Source organism: Hyla sarda, chromosome 1 (genome assembly GCF_029499605.1).
Source record: "Hyla sarda isolate aHylSar1 chromosome 1, aHylSar1.hap1, whole genome shotgun sequence".
NCBI classification, from domain to species: Eukaryota; Metazoa; Chordata; class Amphibia; order Anura; family Hylidae; genus Hyla; species Hyla sarda.
Genome location: NC_079189.1, coordinates 608,474,972 through 608,495,455, shown reverse-complemented (window position 1 = coordinate 608,495,455; position 20,484 = coordinate 608,474,972). Strand labels below are relative to the sequence as shown.

General features: G+C 42.5%; 1 protein-coding gene across 1 annotated transcript in view; it reads right to left on the bottom strand.

Moving 5' to 3' along the window:
* Positions 1-14,412: 14,412 nt before the first annotated feature.
* Positions 14,413-20,484, bottom strand: part of LOC130299968 (oocyte zinc finger protein XlCOF7.1-like) — a 78,768-nt gene continuing 72,696 nt past the window's right edge. Inside the window, exon 6 of the mRNA XM_056551512.1 lies at positions 14,413-17,531. Coding sequence (XP_056407487.1) covers positions 15,889-17,531 — 1,643 coding nt within the window. The 3' untranslated portion in view covers positions 14,413-15,888. The remainder of the gene's footprint in view (positions 17,532-20,484) is intronic.

Sequence of the window (20,484 nt, the reverse complement as noted above, 5' to 3'; positions counted from 1 at the left end):
TTGCAAGATACAAGCCATTTTCTACGTGAATTAAGGGACTTGGATGCATCCGGTGTGACATTTTTATGCACGCTGGATGTACAGAGTCTTTATACAAACATACCGCAACAAGAAGGGAAATAATGTATTTACAAAATCTTGAGTAGAAATACGAAACTAAGTAATCGCATGATATCTTTCTTAATGGGACTTTTGGATTTTGTTTTGGGTGAGAATTATTTCAGATTTGATACAGAGTTTTTTTTACAGTGCGATCGATTGTGGTCCCCAGTGGCCCCAAGTTTAGCAAACATATTTATGTCATTTTTTGATGAAATTTTATAAAGTATAGATTCCCACAGCATGGACACGCCGAAAACATGGATGCGCTATGTGGACGATGTGTTCATGCTGTGGGACAAATCAGAAGAAGCACTGCTGGAGTTTGTAGATAAACTTAATAAGAAACATCCATCAATTAAGTTTACTTTAAACTATAATAAATCCACTATACAATATCTAGATGTGGAAGTAATAAAAAAAGATAACACATTCGAGGCTACACTGTATGTTAAAAAAAAACTGATAAGAACAATATGTTACATAGAGATAGTTACCATAATCCAGCAGTGTTTAAGGGACTCCCTAAAAGTCAATTTATTAGCACTAGAAGAATCACAAGTAATGACAGTATGAAAAAACGCAGACGGTTTAACAAAAAAATATTTTGGAAAAAGGTTATAAAAGAAAGGAGATTGCGAGAGTCAATCAAGAGGTTGCGGTAATGAATAGAGAGGATCTATTAAAGAAAAAAAAGTAGAAAAAGAATATCTCAATAAACGCATCATGTATATTGGCACATATGACAAACATGCTAAATTAGTGAAAAAAACTGTGAACAAGTACTGGGGACTACTGGGGGCAGACCCCAAGTATGGCAGTCTGTTCAGGGAGCCCCCGTATTTGTTTACAGTAGAGGAAAAACACTTAGTAATATATTAATAAGAGGGGATATTAAAAAAAAAAAAAAAAAGTAAAAATGAACAAACAAGGTTAAAAATTAATTTTAAAAAAAGGTACATATTCCTGCCTGTCCTGTTCCCACTGTAGTGGAATCATCAAAGTTGAATATGTTCATCATTCGAAAAAAGGTAATAAAATTGCAGTAAAAGGTTACTATACATGTAACTCTGAAAATATAATATATCTACTTAAATGTCCATGTGGAGATTCATATATTGGTCAGACAAGCAGGAAGATGAAAATACGATTAAATGAACATAAATCTAACATAAGGACAATCGTGCAAACAAAAGAACTAAAGGAATCTAAATATGGTGAGAGTACAGTGGCTAGACATTTCTTTGAAAATAAACATAAAGTTAGCGACTTACGGTGGCAAATTATTGAACAAATACCGGAAGCCCTAAATAGAAAGCGGTTGTTACAACGCGAATCCTATTGGATTAGCGAGCTTGATACAATTTTTCCGAACGGTATGAATGAAGTGTTAAGTTTTAGTGCATATCTGTAATACCGGTTTCGTATTATTGCGATATATACTAAACCTGTCAGTTATTCCTGGTGTGAACTTCACACTGGATGAAGGTTAATTAATTCAGGTGTGTCTACCTCATTAATACGAATAGGTACAGAGGCTCAGTACGCATGAGTAAGGGGGCATACCCCGAAACGCAGCGTCAGACCTCTGGATCTGATCAGTGGTGTGTAAGATCTCTGCCAGCCGGTCAGCTTGTAACATCGAAGCCGTGCCAAGTGAGAAGAAAAAAACTTGTTAACAATAAAGAAACATGCATTGAAGCTACGAAGTAGTAAGTGAATCTCCTTTGCATTGAATGAAGTAAAGCTGTGCAGGCATCATAAAGTTGACATGTTTTTACTTTTGGAAGACATCAGAGGGCTTCAAGGTTCAGCAGCAATTTTCCAATTTTTCACAAAATTTTCAAAATCGGAATTTTTCAGGGACCAGTTCAGTTTCGAAGTGGATTTGAGGGGTCTTCATATTAGAAATACCCCACAAATGACCCCATTATAAAAACTGCACCCCTCCAAGTATTCAAAATGACATTCAGAAAGTGTGTTAACCCTTTAGGTGTTTCACAGGAATAGCAGCAAGGTAAAGGAGAAAATTCTAAATCTTCATTTTTTACACTCGCATGTTCTTGTAGACCCAGTTTTTCAAATTTTACAAGGGGTAAAAGGAGAAAAAGCCCCCCAAAATTTGTAACCCAATTTCTCTTGAGTAAGGACATACCTCATATGTGTATGTCAAGTGTTCGGCAGGCGCAGTAGAGGGCTCAGAAGGGAAGGAGCAACAATGGGATTTTGGAGAGTGAATTTAGCTGAAATGTTTTTTTGGGGGCATGTCACATTTAGGAAGCCCCCATGGTGCCAGAACAGCAAAAAAAAACACATGGCATACTATTTTGGAAACTACACCCCTCAAGGAACGTAACAAGGGGTACAGTGAGCCTTAACACCCCACAGGTGCTTGACAAATTTCCGCTAAAGTTGGACGTGAAAATGAAAAATTTGATTTTTTTTTACCCCAAATTTTTCATTTTCACAAGGGGTAATTGGAGAAAAAGACCCCCAAAATTTGTAACCCCATTTCTTCTGAGTATGGAAATACCCCATATATGGATGTAAAGTGTTCTGTGGGCGAACTACAATGCTCAGAAGAGAAGGAGCACCATTGAGCTTATGGCGAGAGAATTTGTTTGGAATGGAAGTCAGGGGCCATGTGCGTTTACAAAGACCCCCGTGGTGTCAGAACAGGGAACCCCCCACATGTGACCCTATTTTGGAAACTACACCCCTCACAGAATTTAATAAGAGGTGCAGTGAACATTTACACCCCACTGGCATTTGACAGATCTTTGGAACAGTGGGCTGTGCAAATGAAAAATAACATTTTTCATTTTCACGGACCACTGTTCCAAAAATCTGTCAGACACCTGTGAGGTGTAAATGCTCACTGTACCCCTTATTACATTACATGAGGGGTGTAGTTTCCGAAATGGGGTCACATGTGGGTATTTATTGTTTTGCGTTTATGTCAGAACCGCTGTAAAATCAGCCACCCCTGTGCAAATCACTAATTTAGACCTCAAATGTACATGGCACGCTCTCACTTCTGAGCCTTGTTGTGCGCCCGCAGAGCATTTTACGCCCACATACGGGGTAGTTCTGTACTCAGGAGAAATTGTGTTACAAATTTTGGGGGTCTTTTTTTCCTTTTACCGCTTGTGAAAATTATGGGGCAACATCAGCATGTTAGTGTAAAAAAAAAAATTTTTTTACACTAACATGCTGGTGTAGACCCCAACTTTTCCTTTTCATAAGGGGTAAAAGGAGAAAAAAAAAATTTGTAACGCAATTTCTCCTGAGTACAAAACTACCCCATATGTGGGCCTAAACTGTTTCCTTGAAATAGTGAGAGAGCGCCATGCACATTTGAGGACTAAATAGGGTACTTGAATCCGCCACAAAAATACCCTACGGCAGTGTTTCCCAAACAGGGAGTCTCCAGCTGTTCCAACACTCCCAGCATGCCTTGACAGTCAGTGGCTGTCGGCAATACTGTCTGTGAGTTGTTGTTTTTCAACAGCGGGAGGCTCCGTTTTGGAAACACTGCCGTACAATACGTTTTATTTTTTATTGGAGTGGGGGGGGGGGGGGACTAGGGATATGGGTATATGTAGTGTTTTACCCTTTATTACGTGTTAGTGTAGTGTTTTTAGGATACATTCACACGGGCGCAGGTTTACAATGAGTTTCTCGCTGGGAGTTTGAGCTGCGGCGGAAAATTAGCATCTCAAATTTGCAGCAGAACTCGCTGTAAACCTGCCCATGTGAATGTAGCCTGTACATCAACATGGGGGGGGGGGGGGAACCTCCAGCTGTTGCAAAACTACAACTCCCAGCATGCACTGGCAGACCATACATGCTGGGAGTTGTAGTTATGCAACAGATGGAGGCACATTGGTTGCAAAACACAGAGTTTGTTACTTAACTCAGTGTTTCGCAACCAGTATGCCTCCAGCTGTTGCAAAACTAGAACTACCAGCATGTACAGTCTCTCAGTGCATGCTTGGAGTTGTATTTTTGCAACAGCTGGAGGCACACTGGTTGCAAAACACTGAGTTAGCTAACAAACTGAGTTTCACAACCAATGTGTGTCCAGCTGTTGCAAAACTGCAACAATCAGCATGCATTGACAGCCGAAGGGCATGCTGGGAGTTTTGCAACAGCTGGAGGCACATTACTACAACTCCCAGCATGCCCTTTGGTAGTCTCTGCATGCTGAGAGTTGTAGTTTAGCAACAGCTGGCTGCACACTCTTTCATAGAAAAAAAGTCCCTCCAGCTGTTGCAAAACTACAACCCCCAGCATGCACAGACTACCAAAGGGCCTGCTGTATCCTTCCGCTGGGACCGCCACCATTGTTGCCGCCGATCCTGCTGCTCCTGTCGCCGCCACCGATCCTGAGGGGACCCCCGCCGGACCAGGGCAAGGTAGGAGACCCCTGCCGACACTGATCTCCGCAATCCCGATCGCCGCCCAGCAGGGTCTTGATTGATCGGTCGTTCCGACCGATCAATCACTTAATCGTGAGGCGGCACCTGTGCCACCTCACTCCTGCTGGGTAAGGGTGAATGGGGCTGTCTCGGACATGGGGCTGTCCGGGACCCCCCCCAGGGGTTTGCACGGGGTGCCTGCTGATGGACATCAGCAGTCACACCGGTCAGGTCCCCGCCCGGCGAGCAGCGGGGACCGGAATTCCCACGGGCGTATCCATATGCCCTCAGTCCTTAAGGACTTTAAAACGGGGGCGTATGCATACGCCCGCCATCCTTAAGGGGTTAAGGACCAGAGCATTTTTTGCAATTCTGACCACTGTCACTTTTAGCATTAATAACTCTGGGATGCTTGTCGAGATTGTTTTTCGTGACATATTCTACTTTATGTTAGTGGTAAATTTTTGTCGATACTTGCATCATTTCTTAGTGAAAAATTCCAAAATTTCATGAAAAAGTAGAAAAGTTTGCATTTTTATAAATTTGAAACTCTCTGTTTGTAAGGAAAATAGACATTCCAAATAAATGATATATTGATTCACATATACAATATGTCTACTTTATGTTTCCATCATAAAGTTGACATGTTTTTACTTTTTGAAGACATCAGAGGGCTTCAAAGTATAGCAGCAATTTTCAAATTTTTTAAGTAAATTTCTAAATCTGAATTTTTCCGGGACCAGTTCGGTTTTGAAGTGAATTTGAGGGTCTTTATGCTAGAAATACCCTATAATGGACCCCATTTTGAAACTGCACCCCTCAACGTATTCAAAATGACATTCAGAAAGTTTGTTAACCCTTTAAGTGTTTCACAGGAATAGCAGCAAAGTGGAGAAGAAAATTTAAATTCTTCATTTTTTACACTAACATTACCCCATTTCGGAAACTACACCCCTCACGGAATGTAACAAGGGGTGCAGTGAGTATTTACACCCCACTGGCGTTTGACAGATCTTTGTAACAGTGGGCTGTGCTAATGAAAAATTTAATTTTTCATTTTCACGGACCACTGTTCCAAAAATCTGTCAGATACCTGTGGGGTGTTAAGGTTCACTATACCCCTTGTTACGTTCCGTGAAGGGTGTAGTTTTTGAAATGGGATCACATGTGGGTATTTATTTTTATGTGTTTATGTCAGAACCGCTGTAACAAGCAGCCACCCCTGTGCAAATCACCAATTTAGGCCTCAAATGTACATAGTACGCTCTTACTCCTGAGCCTTGTTGTGCGCCCGCAGAGCATTTTATGTCCTTATATGGGGTATTTCCGTACTCAGGAGAAACTGTGTTTTCCTTTTACCTCTTATGAAAATGAAAAGTATAGGGCAACCCCAGCATGTTAGTGTAAAAAATGTAATTTTTTTTACGCTAACATGTTGGTGTAGACCCCAACTTTACCTTATCATAAGGGGTAAAAGGAGAAAAAGCCACCAAAAATTTGTAGCGCAATTTCTTCCGAGTACGGCGATACCCCATGTGTGGCCCTAAACTGTTGCCTTGAAATACGACAGGGCTCCAAAGTGAGAGAGTGCCATGTGCATTTGAGGCCTAAATTAGGGATTTTCATATGGATGTACCTGGATACAAGCGCTACACTTGCCTCCTCCTCCAAAAATACTGTACGTCAGTTTTCCCCCAACAGGGTGCCTCCAGCTGTTGCAAAACTACCAAAATGCCTGGACAGTCAATTATTTTGCAACAGCTGGAGGCTCTGTTTTGGAAAAACTGACGTACAAGACGTTTTTAATTTTTATTGGGGGGGGGGAGCAACAGTGTAAGGGTGTAGTGTATATGTAGTATTTTACTCTTTATTTAGGGTTAGTGTAGTGTAGTGTTTTTAGGGTACATTCACACGGGCGGGGTTTGCAGTGAGTTTCCCGCTGCAGTGGGAAATTTGCCACATCTCAAACTTGAAGCTACAAACTTTCTGTAAACCCCCACCCACCCTGTACATTCACGTAGGGGGGACAAAACTACTGACAGACAGTGCATGCTGGGAGTTGTAATTATGCGACAGCTAGAGGCACACTGGTTGGGATTGGGAAACACAGAGTTAGGTAACAGACTACCTCAGTGTTTCCGCACCACTCTCTGTTTTCTGACTCATTGTTTCCCAACCCGTGTGCCTCCAGCTATTGAAAAACTACAACTCCCAGCATGCATGGTCTGTCAGTGCATGCTGGGAGTTATAGTTTTGCAACAGCTGGAAGCACATGGGTTGGGAATCACTGAGTTAGAAAACAGACAATGTTTCCCAACCAGTGTGCCTCCAGCTGTTGCAAAATTACAACTCACAGCATGCTGAGACTGTCCAGGCATGCTGGGAGTTGAAGTTCTGCAACATCTGAAGGGCCAGATGTTATAAAACTACGTCTCCTAGCATGCCTGGACAGTCAGTGGCTGTCCGGAAATTCTGTGAGTTGTTGTTTTGCAACAGCAGGAGGCTCCGTTTTGGAAACACTGGCGTACGATACGTTTTTAAATTTTTATTGGGGGGACAGTGTAAGGGGGTGTATATGTAGTGTTTTACCCTTTATTATGTGTGGTGTAGTGTAGTGTTTTTAGGGTACATTTGCACTGACGGGGGTTTACGGCGAGTTCCCCGCTATGAGTTTGCTCTGCGGCGGAAAATTTGCCTCAGCTCAAACTTGAAGCAGTAAACTCACTGTAAACCCCCCCCCGTGTCAATGTACCCTGTACATTCACATGGGGGGGGGGCAAACCTCCAGCTGTTGCAAAACTACAACTCCCAGCATGTACTGACAGACCGTGCATGCTGGGAGTTGTACTTTTGAAACAGCTGGAGGCACACTGGATGGAAAACCTTCAGTTAGGTTCTGTTACCTCATTCAGTATTTTCCAACCAGTGTGCCTCCAGCTATTGCAAAACTACAACTCCCAGCATGTACTGATCGCCGAAGGGCATGCTGGGAGATGTAGTTATGCAACAGCTTGAGGTACGCAACTACAACTTCCAGCATGCAGAGACAGCTGTTTTCTGTTTGGGCATGCTGGGAGTTGTAGTTTTGCAAGATCTAGAGAGCCACAGTTTAGAGACAACTGCACAGTGATCTCCAAACTGTAGCCCTCCAGCTGTTGCAAAACTACAAATCCCAGCATGCCCAGACAGCAAACAGCTGTCTGGGCATACTGGGAGTTGTAGTTTTGCAACATCTGAAGGGCTACAGTTTAGAGACCACCGTATTGTGGTCTCAAACTGTAGACCTCCAGATGTTGCTAGGCAACTCACTGGTTTTTGTAGTCTGCACCAGGGAGCCAGCCGCATGTCATCGCCGCCTGCTTCTCCCGCTGGTTCCCCTGCTCTGCCCGGACTACAGTGGGTGGGCAGAGCGGGGGAACCGAACTTTAACCCCCCCCACCCCCGATATATTATTGGTCGGTAGCTTCTGACAGAACAATAGCAGGCATAGGAGGGGTGGCACCCCTGACACCTAACTCCTATCACTTTAGGGGGACTGGGAGTGTCTTGGACACCCCCCGATCCACCTTATTTTCCGGGTCACCGGAGACCCGTATGACCCTGAATCGCCGCAAAATCTCTGGCATCCGGTCCCCGTCGGAGAGGTATGCCCTTGGTCCTTAAGTTCCAGGGTGCAAGGGCGTACCCATATGCCCGTGGTCCTCAACAGGTTAAGAACACAACCACAAACACGTGCCGGGCAGAATTATTTAGTATCGTATCTGGTATCATGTGTTCTTGCCTGACAACGGGTGCTCTTGTTCTTTGCGCAAACAGAAGCTCTACCAGAAAGTGATATAGCACTGCAAAGTGACTGATTATATCCTCTCTGATTGCTCAAGTAATAGACATTATCACTGCCTCTTTCTATCGGCAGAAATACGAGCTATACAAACTATAAGATCTTTCGCCGCCATCAAGGTCCTCTACCAACCACAGCACCGCAGAAAACATTCCTCCTCCTTATATATTTCAAAAACCGGCCGCCGAAGACAAGCTCCTGGCCACGGATCCTCAACCTCAGCCCAAAATTAATACCTTTTCATATATAGTATAACCAAATAAAATAATTACACAAATCTATTTAAGCTGTCCTGGTGTGTTTATTATTACTATTACAATTTTCATAACCATAATATATGGTTAATTTTCTTAAACGTGACGTTAAACTTCTTCCATGCGGTGCTTTCCGTGCTCTCAAAGTAGAGGGTTTGAAGGCTGCAGAAGATGCCTTGGAGATCAAGGTTCAGGGTTCCTGATGAAGTATGTCGGCTAACGAGCAACAATGCCGCTGTTGGATATCGTGAAAACATCGATGGGTATCGACGATGGTCCCGAAAATACTTAGTGCTGTGCTTTTTGTAATACCATTGTGGCTTTGGGGAATCACTTGTAACCGCCGTTATTATAATATAGCCACTGCTCCTTATCGAAAAGACCCAACAGGGAGACTCCGTGGGTAGCTGTACTGGAGATCAAACCGCCTCAAAAAGAAGTTAGTAATAACAGTCCAAAAGGTGATACGATATTGTGATGTAGCAACTCCGCTTATTCTATTTAGTCTTATAGGTGTGAGGTAGCATTTCTGCACCGTTTAGGCCTCTGACTGCCATGGCAACTTATCGGCACCATTTGTTAGTATAACTTAATACTGCCTCTTTTTCTTCCGGTGCTACTTCTGAATTGCGCCACCACAACCAGTCAGCCTCTTCAGCGCTTACCCCTCTCCCCTAAGCCGGTAGTGATATCTATCCCAGTATCTGTCGGTACTCCTTCCCTCTGGCTTCTTTCTTCAGTCTTCTGGGTCTTCTTAGCTGAAGTTTTCTCTCCTTGCCCCCAGAGGTCTGACCGCTTGAGCCTGGACACAGCTTCCTATAAACTCCACATCTCCTTTTCGACGACCATTTGGAATAGCACCTTTAATCTTCGGCCCGGATAACTGGAAGATTCCCTAGTGTCTTCCCCAGCAGCACAATATAGACTTCAGTGTCACCAGACAGAGTCTTGTGGACTGGTGACAACACTTCCAAGTTTCATTTATGTAAATTGCAGTTTTCTCCTGGTCGGTCCACAGCTGGACGCTGTTATGGAGGGTCTCTCTGAAAGAGGAAATCTCAGCCTAAAGCAGTTCATAAGGCTATAACCAGACGATTCTCTCCTCGTTCCAGACATAGTTGACAATATAGCCATGGTAGAGGTTATAGGGGCAGAAGAAAGGCCCTAGTTCTTCTAAAGAAAGCTCCAAGAAGGACGGATTGAGTCTTCCTGTAGGAGGACATCTCCATTTCTTTGTTTTAGCCTGGGGAAAGGTTATCAAGGACCCTTGAGTCCTTTCCATTGTACGGGAGGGTTGTCTTACCCCCCTCCATCAGTGCCCTGGAGAGAGGATTATAATATCACCACCAATCATGTCACTGCATTGCCATCTCTTCCACAAGAGGAGGATGAACATCTATGGGGAGATTTATCAAAACCTGTCCATAGGAAAATTTGCACAGTTGCCCACAGCAACCAATAAGATCGCTTTGTTCCTTTTTAATAAGGCCTCTGCAAAATAATAGAAGCAATTGGATTGTTTGCCATGAGCAATTGGGCAACTTTTCCTTTGCACCGATTTTGATAAATATCCCCCCCTTGACGTCGATGCCTTAAGGTCTATGTGGACAAAACATCTGTACTCAGAAGGGATGAAAACTTGTTGGTCCTTTTTCATGGCCAATATAGAGGTAAGAAGGCCTCTAAGCCTAACATTTCCAAATGGATTTGTGAATGCATCAGTATCTGCTATACTCTGGAGGGTCTGGACCCTCTAGAATTCACCAAGGCTTACTCTACAAGAGCTGTAGCCTCTTCCTGGGCTGGAAGGTGCTCAGTCTCAATTGAACAAATCTGCCTTTTTGCCACTTGAAGAAAGCAACAGAAAAAAGAACCTTGTCTGCGGGCACTGCTTTAAGTTCCAAGGATACCAAGCCAGATGCTAAAGGACAGTAAAAGTGCCTGGTAGCACTATGTTTATTGATATTAAAATCCAATGACGCGTTTCGTAGGCTTACTCCTCCTTCCTCAGATTGGCATACATGACATATCACAAGCAGTGCTTTATATACACTAAAATAGGCGCCAACATAAGGTGGGTGGAGCTTACACACAAACATACAGATAAATAAAAATGTATAAAAAAAAAGTTGTAAAAGACTTGCATCATTATGCATGGTTAAAACAGAGTCCAAAGGTAAAGAAGTAGCAATAAAACCATGCAAGTAAAAGCAACAAAACTTCACAACTAAAGGTCACAGCATGCGCTCCGTTCACATGCATCGGTAGTGCTGCATGAGAATGAGGTTCAGTAAAAGATAAATAAACAAATCGTATCCACGCTCCTGTAGTGATCTAGCGTAGTGTAGCGGAGCTTGAGCTTGGCACATCTTATTGCAGGATCCCTATCTGAGTCAATGTTTACCCCCTAGACCAGGGGTTACATTTAGGAGAAACCGCACCCTCTGTAATATTCTAGCACCTAGCAGGCTTAAGAACAGCAAGCACTCCAACCCTACTTTTTTGAATAAAAGAAAGAAGAAAGGCGCTCCCTGTGGAGTATGGCCAGCACGAGGGTGGGGGAAGGGAAAAGATAAAATTTCTGTGCTCACCCTGATAAGTTGTGTAGTGGCATACACAACAATGGTGATCACATGTGATTTAAGGATTACAATCCTTTAGTCTGCAGCCTTCCTGAAGAATTGTAGAATAAAGAAGGACTTCAAGAGAACCAGGATTTTCGTCGCTGACCACGGAGGAATAATTGGAGCCCAGGTAAAGGAATAAGGTTTAATAGCACCACGTTTCACCGCGCTTGCGCGGCTTCATCAGGCTTGAGCCTGATGAAGCCGCGCAAGCGCGGTGAAACGCATTGCTATTAAGCCTTATTCCTTTACCTGGGCTCCGATTATTCCTCCGTGGTCAGCGCTGAAAATCCTGGTTCTCTTTAAGTCCTTCTTTATTCTACTTTTTTGGATAGAATAGGTAGCTATAAGTGTGGTGCCCTTACATATAAATGCTGTGCCCAGGTATCAAATAGGGTCAAGGTATTCACTTCCAATATCACCAATGAATCCTTCTCCATCCAGTCGTTCCTGAACTGCAATTCCAAATATTTTTATTTATTTATTACAGTGTCCCTGTGGCTTGCAGTATATTGGGCGCACAATCCAGTGTTTGAGAGACAGAATCAACAAACACAGGAGTAACACTAAATTGGGGTTCATGCTACACAGTGTTTCTAGGCACTTGGTGGAATTTCATAACTCGGACTTTGGAGTTATTTCGGCTACTCCTATTGCTGGTATCCCCAGAGAGACCCCACAGCGTTTCTCTATGTTAAAAAGAAGAGAGAACTACTGAATTTATAAATGACGCACTTTAATGCCTCTAGGTCTTAACAAGCCTATTGAAAGCTCTCTGTAATTTAGCCTTTTTAGATATACACCCACTAGGTCCTTTATGAATTTATTTTATTATTACTTTTATTGTATTGTATTTATATATTTCTCTCTCCCACTCCAGATTACCTTGTGTGTTGCTGTTTGTTTGGGTAAATAATACTATGTGGCCATGCATTGTTATGATATAATTTTTAGTCTTATCTATTAAAGGGGTACTCCACTGGCCAGCGTTCGACCTAAATGTTCTGAGCACTGTGTTCGTGCTGCGGGGGTCGGCCACGCCCATCGTGAAATCATGGCCACGCCCCCTCCATGCAAGTCTAGGGGGCATGGCCATGACATCACAAGAGGCGTGCCCAATCCCCGAAGCGGCGCAAACACAGCCTTTAGAACATTTAGTTCCGTACGCTGGCCAGTGGAATACCCCTTTAATATCTTTTCATTTACATACTCATACATTTTTACATATTTATATTTTTACATTTTGATTATATCCCTTTGCTGTTGTGATACTGTGGGTATCTATTATGTAAACTGCTGCTAATGATCTACTGCTGATTTTATATGTTCTGCTACTATATGTACTGCCTTCTGTGAGACAGTGTATGAACTTGCTCCTTCCTCCTTTTTTGGTGCTGCTCTTCTTGCTGCTAAACATTTTTCTGCTATGTATGCTACTATTTATTTCTGCTGCTACATATGCCGTCATCCTTTTATCATGTTAGCTCCTTGAAATGTATCCACCTTTTCCAGACCACCAGAGCACCTGAAAGCTGAACTAATTCATGCAGGCTAAAGTCAGCAACCGCTGAGCCGCGAAGTTTGTGATGAATCGAATCACTGTAACTTCGCTCATTTCTAGACACTGCAGGGTGCCGGCATAATATGCTGGCACTAGGAATGCATGGTCTCATAGACTGCTATGCATTCTGTGTGGAGTCCACAGAAAGAATGAACAGGTTCATTCTTTTTGCGGACATGGAAATTGTGCCGTGTGAACATGGCCTTAGGGTATGTCATGACTGTGGTGCATGTGTATTGCGGTGGCAGCCAGCGCTAGTGTTTCTAATCTCTTCTGACCCAATTCTGGTATCAATGGGGACAGAGGGGTCTAGAGAAGACAGAGGTCCAGTGTAATGTCCCAGTACGGGATGTGGCTCCGTACTGTCCTCCTGTCCTGTCAGGCAGAGTCCCTGCATGTCCCCAGGGCTCCCCTGCAGCGTCTCCCACTGTTCATATAGGTTTAGCATATTAAGAGCATTGTACCTTTAATTGTTAGTCACATGTTTGTATCACATGTTCATTACCCAGAGAACCCCCAGTGACCAGGGGATCTCCAAAGTGACCTATGGGCTCCTTGAACAGCCCCCTCTATATAACAAGGTGAGGAGCTGCAATCTCTCTCTTTCATCTCTCTTTTGCTGTATGCTGCGGTCCAGTAAAGTCAAGTTGTTCCAGTGTCTGTGTCCAGAGCATTGGAGGCCTGAAGCCTAAATTACTGCAGCCACCAGTCGGTCCTGAGTAAGTCAAGTCATCTCAATTGTCTGCCACCATCACAGTCAAGTCAAGTCACCTATAGTCAACGTGGCCTGTATCATAGTCTGTCAAGTCACTGCAAGTCCCAGCAAGCCTGTGAGGTCACCCTGTGTCACTGGCCACTTCCCTGGGATATTGGCTAAACTACATAGACTGTATCATCTGTCTTGCCTCATTAAAGCTACTGTTATCCTTAACCTGGCCTTGGACTCTTTATTGCCCCTGCCTAAACTAGGATCAGCGGTACAACCTTTCGGGTGGTTGAGGCTAAACCTCGACCTGGCGTCATGACAGAAGGGGTAATGCCACCTGCCCTTGAGCCATAACATCTGCCCCGCATCTACCTAACACTACACCCGTGGCACCACACCAGGATACAGAGGGGTCTGGGCAAGATGTAATGTATGACTTAATGGCTCCAACACAGGCTATAGAGACCCCCCCCCACTGTGATCTCACACACAAAGCCTGCCTCCCACAGTCCTGACAAATCCCTGTCTTCTCAAATTACTGCACCCTGCAATACCTGTAATGAAAAGCCTGAAGCTCAATTTTCTAGCGTCATGCATCATTATAGGGGTATTCCAGGATTTTTTTTATTTGACTATGCTACAGGGGCTGTAAAGTTAGTGTCTCTACCTGTGTGTCATGCTGGTTGCACAATTCTTCTGTGATCTTTGCCCAGATGTTCATTTTTAACAGCATACAAAATGAGTCCTCTCAGGTCTTCCCAGGTTGCAGTGAAGCCCTAGACATTACATCACTATTCAGGTGTTCAAAGGAGCTGGTCGGCTTCAATGGGTGGAGCGACTGCTGGGTGGGAAGGAGATCATTCTGCAGTGAATTGTAGTTTTGCAACAGCTGGAGGCATCTTGGTTAGAAAACACTGGTCTATTGATTACAGCAGAGCATGGAAGTCAGCACACCCGTGGTTGAATGGGTGGGGTGACTGATGTGTGGGGGAGAGAAAAGTGACCTCACACTTACAAACAAGGAATTCTGGGACATGTAGTTCGAGAGAGGGAACTTCAACAGGAAACAGCCAGTTCACAAAAAGAAATCAGCACAGATGCTTTCTAAGCATGTCCATTACTGTCTGGCAGGTACATACTAAAATCACCTTATGGTGGATAACACCTTTCCACCCCTTTTTGTCTCCACCCTCTTTGTCTCCTCCCTTTTTGTGGCTCCGCCTTCACATTGCCACACCCAGTTAAATGCTGTCCCCCCCAGATTTGTGAGGGTTCCTACGCCCGTTCTTTAGCTTTGTTACAACTTATATTTATATTACAATTTATAGTGAATCTTAAACCCTAAATGTCATAGCCTGCAAGCGGAAAAAAAGCCTGCACCCCAAAAAATGCAAACCTGGCTCAAACACATGTATGAAGACTGTTCTAGTGTAGACACAAGGCATATATAATCGAAAAACATCTTGCTAGAACAAATGGAAATTCAATAAGTAAGAATAAGATTATGATGAATATAAACCACATGGTTGTCTTGTCGCAGGAACAAAGATCCAATAAATTTCTCTATTGAGTAGTTTACTATGTACATTACCGCCCCCTTTTAGAAGGGGTACTTTTTTCAATGCTTTGTATCTCTAATCTGAAAGTATTATTGAGATATTCCCTGAAATGCCACGACAGAGTGGAGACATTAACAGAATTATTTGTCAAATATAGGTTTTATGTATACGACATTTCAGAGAACTCACATAATGTTTCTTACACACAAGCCTACAAAAAGGGTACATCTTGAATTGCAATAAGAGCAAGCAGAGCTCTGTACACCAAGAACAAGCAGGGCTCCATGCACCGAGGACAAGCAGGGCTGCCTACATCAAGAACAAGCAGGGCTCTGTACACCAAGAACAAGCAGGGCTCCGTACACCGAGGACAAGGAGGGCTCCGTACACCGAGGATAAGCAGGGCTCTGTACACGGAGGACCTCGTACACCGAGGACAAGCAGGGCTTCATACACTGAGGACAAGCGGGGCTCTGTACACTGAGGACAAGCAGGGCTCCGTACACCGAGGACAAGCAGGGCTTCATACACTGAGGACAAGCAGGGCTCCGTACACCGAGGACAAGCAGGGCTTCATACACTGAGGACAAGCAGGGCTCCGTACACCGAGGACAAGCAGGCCTTGTCCAACCAATCCCCATATCAGGTATGTACGCTGTAAGATCTTAGGCTGGGTTTCCCAGTTTTTCTTGGGCAAAAACAGCCAAACGTGGCATTGTTCTCTTTGCTGTTGTTTCTCTCCTCTGTGCAGTTAAAAAATGAGTTAAAAAAAGGGATGGACACAGGAATAGAAAACAGGAGAAAATCAGGAGAATTTATTGTATCATTTATTGCTCTGATTTTTCTTCTCTCCTGTGTGAATTTTTGTATGTCTGATAAGATGTGATTTCTCAGTAAAACATTTCCCACATTCAGAACATGAAAACGGCTTCTCTCCTGTGTGAATTCTTGTATGTCTGATAAGTGGTGATTTCTCAGTAAAACTTTTCCCACATTCTGAACATGAAAATGGCTTCTTTCCTGTGTGAGTCATTTGATGTTTAACAAGGTGTGGTTTCTGAGTAAAATGTTTTCCACATTCTGAACAAGAAAACGGCTTCTCTCCAGTGTGAATTCTTAGATGTCTGATAAGTATTGATTTCTGAGTAAAATATTTACAACATTCAGAACATGAAAATGGCTTCTCTCCTGTGTGAGTTCTTTGATGTTTGACAAGAATTGATTTAGATGTAAAACATTTCCCACACTCTGAACATGGAAATGGTTTCTCCCCTGTGTGAGTTCTTTGATGTATGACAAGATGTGCTTTAGATATACAATATTTTCCACATTCTGAACATGAAAATGGCATTTCTCTTGTGTGCATTTCTTTATGTTTAACAAGATGTGATTCATGAGTAAAACATCTCCCACATTCTGAACATGAAAATGGCTTCTCTCCTGTGTGAGTTCTTTGATGTTGAACAAGAATTGATTTCCGAGTAAAACATTTTCCACATTCTGAACATGAAAACGGCTTCTTTACTTTGTGGGTTTTTTGATGTTCAACAAGAACTGATTTCAGAGTAAAACATTTTCCACATTTTTCACATTTTTCTCCTATGTGACTTTTTTGATGTTGAACAAGCTGTGATTTGTTGTTATAACATTTTCCACATTCTGGACATAAAAATGGCCTCTCTCCCCTGTGATTTCTTTGATGAATAACAAGAGATAATTTATGAGTAAAATATTTGCCACATTCTGAACATGAAAATGGCTTCTCTCCTGTGTGAATTCTTTGATGTTTAACAAGAGATGATTTCTGAGTAAAACTTTTTCCACATTCTAAACATAAATATGGCTTCTCTCCTGTGTGAACTCGTTGATGAATCACAAGAGATGATTTATCAGGAAAACATTTTTCACATTCTGGGCATGAAAACGGCTTCTCTCCTGTGTGAGTTTTTTGATGATATGAAAGAGCTGATTTGTCGATAAAACATTTCCCACATTCTGGACATGAAAATGGCCTCTCTCCTGTGTGAGTTCTTTGATGATAAGCAAGAGATGATTTTTCGGTAAAACACTTCCCACATTCTGGACATGAAAATGGCTTCTCTCCTGTGTGAGTTCTTTGATGTTTAACCAGAGAGTATTTACTAGTAAAACATTTCCCACATTCTAGACATGAAAATGGCTTCTCTCCTGTATGAGTTCTTTGATGTTTAACAAGATAGTATTTCTCAGTAAAGCATTTCCCACATTCTGGACATGAAAATCGTTTTTCCTTATTTTGTTTAACAGACTGAGATGAATCTTTAGGTCGGACTTGTATAACAGGATGAGATGACAGATCTTGGCTGTGAAGGGCTGAGGGTGTATCTGGGATAATGGAATGTTCTTCATATGTATCTTGTGTGATATCATCATCTGCTTTATAATCTGAAGATATCAGATTCTCCCCTGATCTCCTGGTACAGTCATCTGCCAAGGATAAAACAGATTTTTTATTTGAGTAATTACCTTAACCACCTAAGAATTTTCAATTTTTATCATTTCATTTTCATCATCTCTTTTTATAAGACATAACTCTTCTCTTCCCATCTACAGGGCCATATAAGGATTTGTTTTTTTGCGGGACCAATTGTACTTTGTAATTACACCTATCGTTTTACCATGAAATATACTGCATAATGGAAAAAAAATGTATGTCATTCACTGTACGGCAAAATTAACATATTGGGCCTCATTTACTAAGCTGAAACTGACCAGTTTTTGTCAGGTTATTTTGGCGCAGAGTGTCTGCTACAGTGTGCGGCAGAAAAATCCGACAATCCCGACATTGCACTGTGAAAATACGAAAAAGGGGCATGGTCTTTTGCACAGGGGGTGTGGTCAGCCCAAGAGGGGGCGTGGTTTCACAACCCAACCTATTTACTATTGAATTCACAGAAATTCCTGTGGAAAAATGGCTGGAAATTTCATCCTAGAAAAAGCTGGTCAGAAAATTTTCCCGACTTTTCCCCATGGTAAATAGAGAGGAATCTTGCAAATCTGAAAGAACCATTCCCACTAGTAAACACTCAACACTCTTCATAAATGAGGCCCGTTATCTGTGTTCACCATGTGGGTATGATCACAACAATACCCAATTTGTATCACCTTCATGTTTTATTACTTTTAACTATTACAACAACAAAAAAAGTGCTTTAAAAACCCCTTAACGAGGAAGGACGTATATTTACGTCCTCAGCCGGCTCCCGCAATATGCCGCGGGGTCACGCGGTGTCCCCGCGTCATATCGGGTCGGTCCCGGCGGCTATCAACGGCCGGGATACGCGGCTAATACAGGACATCACTGATCGCGGTGATGCCCTGTATTAACCCTTCAGACGCGGTGATCAAAGCTGACCGCCTCGTCTGAAGTGAAAGTAACCCGGCTGCTCAGTCGGGCTGTTCGGGACCGCCGCGGTGAAATCGCGGCGTCCCGAACAGCTTACAGGACACCGGGAGGGCCCTTACCTGCCTCCTCGGTGTCCGATCGATGAATGACTGCTCCGTGCCTGAGATCCAGGCAGGAGCAGTCAAGCACCGATAACGCTGATCACAGGCGTGTTAATACATGCCAGTGATCAGCATAGGAGATCAGTGTGTGCAGTGTTATAGGTCCCTATGGGATAACAATGATCAGTATAAGAGATCAGTGTGTGCAGTGTTATAGGTCCCTATGGGATAACAATGATCAGTATAAGAGATCAGTGTGTGCAGTGTTATAGGTCCCTATGGGATAACAATGATCAGTATAAGAGATCAGTGTGTGCAGTGTTATAGGCCCCTATGGGACCTATAACACTGCAAAAAAAAAAGTGTTAATAAAGGTCATTTAACCCCTTCCCTAATAAAAGTTTGAATCACCCCCCTTTTCCCATAAAAAAATAAAACAGTGTAAATAAAAATAAACATATGTGGTATCGCCGCGTGCGTAAATGTCCGAACTATAAAAATATATCATTAATTAAACCACACGGTCAATGGCGAACACGTAAAAAAATTCCAAATTCCAAAAAAGCGTATCTTTGGTCACTTTTTATACCATTAAAAAAGAATAAAAAGTGATCAAAACAAAAATGGTCCCGATAAAAACTTCAGATCACGGTGCAAAAAATGAGCCCTCATACCGCCCTGTACGTGGAAAAATAAAAAAGTTATAGGGGTCAGAAGATGACATTTTTAAACGTATACATTTTCCTGCATGTAGTTATGATTTTTTCCAGAAGTGCGACAAAATCAAACCTATATAAGTAGGGGATCAATATAACCGTATGGACCTACAGAATAATGATTAGGTGTCATTTTTACCGAAATATGCACTGCGTAGAAACGGAAGCCCCCAAAAGTTACAAAATGGCGTTTCTTCTTCAATTTTGTCGCACAATGATTTTTTTTTCCGTTTCGCCGTGAATTTTGGGTAAAATGACTAATGTCACTGCAAAGTAGAATTGGTGATGCAAAAAATAAGCCATAATATGGATTTTTATGTGAAAAATTTAAAGAGTTATGATTTTTAAAAGATAAGGAGGAAAAAACTAAAGTGCAAAAACTGAAAAACCCTGAGTCCTTAAGGGGTTAAAGAGGTACTCCGCAAAAAAAATTTCAAGTCAACTGGTGCCAGAAAGTTATACAGATTTGTAAATTACTTCTAATATAAAATCTTAATCCTTCCAGTACTTATCAGCTGCTGTATACTACAGAGGAAGTTGTGTAGCTCTTACCAGTCTGACCACAGTGCTCTCTGCTGACACCTCTGTCCATGTCAGTAACTTTCCAGATTAGAAACAAATCTCCATAGCAAACCTATCCTGCTCCTGACACAAACAGAATGGTCAGCACTGTGGTCAGACTGCAAAGAACTACACAACCTGTGAAGCATGCAGCAGCTGATAAGTAATGGAAGGGTTAAGATCTTTAAATAGATGTAATTTACAAATTTGTATAACTTTCTGGCACCAGGATATATAGTAGTTATACACCTCACCTCTAGCTCTCTCTCTATCTCTATGGGATAAGGGTATATAATAGTTAACCCCCCACCAGCTCTATCTGTATACTGCTGATGCTATCTCTATGAGATCAGGATATATAGTAGTGATTTGTAGTTGTAGTAAAGTATATAGTAGTGCTCACACACTGCATTTGTCCAGCATTTTTACATTTACATTTTCTGCCTTTATGCCATGATTTTACTAAAACCTGAAGAGGAGATGTATAACTATTATATATCCCGATCCCCTAAAGATAGCAGCAGAATACAGATAGAGCTGGAGGGGAAGTGTATAACTAGCATATACCCTCATCCCATAGAGATAGCCGCAGTATATAGATAGAGCTGGAGGGGGGGGGGTGTATAATATATATCTTGTTCCTATAGAGATACGAG